Here is a 4,094-nt window from a genome sequence, read left to right on the forward strand (position 1 = left end):
TGTCTTCCTCGATCGCAGCCTGGAGGCGGTTGACTTGCCTTTTTAGGTATGGATCTTGTGTTCGCATGGCTCTGTGTCGTATCCGGTTTTTCTCCTTTTATTTGGATGGCCAATATGGATTCCTCCAGTGTCGACGGCTTGACGATCTCGTGATGCTTAATGGACCTTTTCACTGCGACTAGCGTGCCGCCGCCCCTGGTGAGCCTATCATCTCTGTGTATCTTGTGGTTCCGGAGTGTGAGCCTTTCTCCAGGCTTCAGTAGTGTTTCCTGGATTAGGCACACATGACTGCTCATCAATGGGATCATCTGTGATTGCATCGTAGCCATGAACGTTTGCATTTCTGCTTGCATGGCCTGGATGGTTTGGGCCAGCTGTTCATGGCCGGTTTTGCTCCGTAGTTGACGTTGGGGGGCTTGTTGGGGCGTTTGTTATAGTTTGCCAGAAATCGATCGCCACGGTTCCTGGTGGGACACCCTGTATAAATTCCAAAACATTAAGAAACCGCTAAACCTGATGGCAACTAGATTCGACTTATTTTGACATATTTTATCAGTGTTTGTACTCGTGTCGTGTCTATGTAATATTGGGTTTGTTTTGAATTTTGTCTCGCCCAAACATTATATGAAATAGACGATATGAATATTTCTATTTCACATTTTGACTGAAACTCAAGAAGGAAAACAATAAGAATAATTTCACACAGTCAGGAAAATAACTCAAAATTAGCGGGTATGATGGCCGAAGGATCGGACCTACGAACTACCAACTTGAAGGTCCGAGGTTCGAATCCCAAGCCGTGCACATGGAGATCAAAAAATATCATCAAGCTGAAAAAACATTTGCACTATTTAAAAAATCGACCTGGCTGAATACCCAAGGGGTGGTAGCAATTAAAAAAAATCTGATAAACTTGTTAAAGTCAAATAAATATTTAGAAAATATGTATTTTTTAAATATGTGATAAAAATGTCAAATAAATATTTCTTAAATATATAAAAATCTGTCGCGTCCGACTTACATTAAATATAAAAAAATATATTACTGTAAAATTTGTATGCTATCGGGGAATTTCGTGGTACCCTTTTGGTATCCTAGTTAAGAGGACACCTTGTATACAGGGTGATTAATAGTCGATCGCGTATTTGCCGTTTACATCAGACACCCTGTATGTTATTGAACCTTTAGATTGACTTTATAGATCTGATAATTTTTTATTAACGATTTCTGTATCTATTTAAAGCAGTTTTCGAAATATTAAACAAAGTTATTTTTAAACAGAACAGCTTTAAGAAATCGTGTATTTTACGATGCGACTTCGATACCTGGAAATTTAAAATTTTGGTTCTCGCCTGCAGCAATTTGTTTCAAATTATGCCGGATATCTTGAAAATACTGATCTTTCGGCTAGAGGTAAAAACTGCTCTAATTACATTTTTTTTAATTTCCCATTATTAGTTCAAATAAGGGAAGACGATTAAATTATTATATGATATATGTATATTGATTATACCAAAGAAGGTATAAGTGCTAACGATTTGCCGTTACATTATTCTTTATTGGGTTTTTTTCTTTCCTGGGTTTCAGTCAAAAAAGTTCAGGTAAGAAAAAATATAATAACAATTACACGCAGCCAGGAAAATAAATCAAAATTATTCTTTATACCTAAAGCATTATGGTACGAAACATAAAGGTATTACATATACCGAGGTAGGCATATATATTTTACGCATGTCAACGCCAAATCAACAATTTGGCACGCAGTTTTAATAAGACTCAATATAATAAGCAATAAGTAAATGTGAAATGAGCGCCTGTTTGTGTGACGTCATAAATTCTTATTTACCTGTTTGACGCTGGCGTTGTTAGATTCTAGTCTCTTAGTCCAGGGTTATGTTTATGTGGAAAGGCGAAGAAGAAAAATACTGCCATAATGATTAAAGACAAAATTTTAGGTTATTATAATATAAACAACTTTGCCAATTGCCTTAAAAATAATTAAATATACCAAGAGGATAACTACTCTTCGTTGCAGTTACATCAGGTTTATAAAGGTCAACGAGTATTAAACTATACAAGAGAATGTTACGAAAACCACCGATCTCGATATCACTTCTTTCATTAAGGCGAAAAATCCATGTTTCCTCTCGGGTTCTATGGAATATTCCAAAATCCATGGAATTAGATGATGAATACTTATTTAATACCGATAATATAAAAGACATTGAAGACAACATTTCACGACGAAAAAGTATAGGCAATATCAGGCTAGTCAACGAAATGCATGAGAAGTTGAAAAGTTTGAAAACTAATGACTCCAAATACCAATCTGTAAAAGCTCAACTCGCTGAAGAATGTAGAAGAATACCAAACAGAACACACCCTGACATAATTTCGTATATCGATACTCCAAAAGTCATCAAATACATAGGATCAAAAAGAGTTTTTGATTTTCCCCATAAAGAATTTTATGAAATATCAAAACGATTAAAGTTGGTCAGGACAGAACAATTGGGTAGTTTGGCTGGAAGTAGGACCTATTACCTATTAGGGCAAATGGCTGAACTTGAGCACGCTCTAGTGAGGTATTTTGTAAAGAATCTTCTGCAATCTGAGTTTCAATTAGTGTCTGTTTCTGATATAGTTCCTAGAGATCTTGTAGAGAGTTGTGGAATGAATACAAAAGGAGAAAGAACACAAGTAAGAACTGTATTTATTATATTATTTTTAGGTACGGTGTGCTGTAATTCCTTACTTGCTGATATTTTGATTCACTCACGTTCATTATAGGTATTGGTCCAGTTAAGTCTTTTATAATACAGGTATTTTAAGAGTTCTTCCTACAATACAGAGTGTCCCACGAATATGGATTGTTAAAAATTTCAGGTCTTCCTAAACCGGGTTTGATCTATACGTCTAAAATATGTTTAAAGAAGCGACACTCGCTTATACCCGAAATAGACGATAAGGACCTACTTAGCTTATTTTAAATGGAATGTCCTGTTTTTTAATATAAATTTATGTACTCGTAAATATAACACTTTGTATGTWTGAAGATGTGTATCTAACGGTTTTACAGTAAAGATAGATGCAATACTGAACTTTGAATCCTGCTGAAATAAGAAAATATTCTGCAATCTTGAAAAAAAATGTATTTTATTGCGTCAAACACCTACGTGTCGTGGTCCTACTTTTATACAGATTGTTCAAAAAAAGTAAAATTTACTATACCGGTTGTCAATTTGAAAACTTCCCACCCTTAATATCTTTCTGGCAGCTAAAAATGTGAAAAATCGGAAAGACCAGTCACTTTTATTTGTAATAGTACTTTAAATTAATATTTTTAGCCTTCTTGTTTCAACCCCTTAGGAGGGGTAGATGTCACCCCGAGAATCTTAAATGAGAAGGGGGGTCAAGTGTCTCATCGTTTTAAAGAGCGTTCAATTCTCTTTTTTACATTAGTTACTACTAAAACCACACAACATCATAATTGTGGAAAAAACAAAAAACAACTTATCAACTGAATGTTTCCTAAAACTAAAACAAAAAAGACAGAATGGATGTACCAAATACTCTATATATAGTGAATTGTTTAAAATGTGATAATACATACATAGGACAGACTAAACAATATTTAAAAATGAGAATGTAGGAACATAAATACAGTTTGAGAAATACTAGTGAAAATAAAACAGTATTAACACAACATGCACACCAAATGTTACATAATTTCGATTTTAACAACGCAGATATATTAGTTAGGGAAACAAATTATCATAAAAGAAGAATCCAAGAAATGATACAAATACAAAAACATGCAACAGCAGTAAATTTCAGATCAGATACCGACAACCTTAGCAACATTTACCAAACCCTAATATACCCATGAATATAGAACACTCAGTACACTAGTGAAAAAATTGAAACTATTTCCGCTTATCTCAATACATACATACCATTCTCGCAAATATAGAAAATAATTCAGACTAATTTAAGTTTTCAAGAAGGCAAATACCTAAAAGAACGTTGATTTTTACCAATCATGAGGTAAGTTTTTCAAATGTTTTGCTCTCACAAAAGGAAGGATTTTTTCC

The 4,094-nt window shown here is 34.1% G+C and overlaps 1 protein-coding gene across 1 annotated transcript in view; it reads left to right on the top strand.

The window, feature by feature from the left end:
- Positions 1-1,928: 1,928 nt before the first annotated feature.
- The window catches only part of LOC109535459 (serine--tRNA ligase, mitochondrial), a gene marked incomplete at its 3' end in the record, with an annotated part of 11,858 nt that continues 9,692 nt past the window's right edge, over positions 1,929-4,094 (top strand). Inside the window, 1 exon segment of the mRNA XM_048662553.1 lies at positions 1,929-2,700. Within this exon segment, the coding sequence (XP_048518510.1) occupies positions 2,083-2,700 (618 nt within the window).

This window comes from Dendroctonus ponderosae, unplaced genomic scaffold (genome assembly GCF_020466585.1).
Source record: "Dendroctonus ponderosae isolate FM_Combo_2020 unplaced genomic scaffold, Dpon_F_20191213v2 Dpon_F_20191213_11, whole genome shotgun sequence".
In the NCBI taxonomy this organism is placed as follows: domain Eukaryota; kingdom Metazoa; phylum Arthropoda; class Insecta; order Coleoptera; family Curculionidae; genus Dendroctonus; species Dendroctonus ponderosae.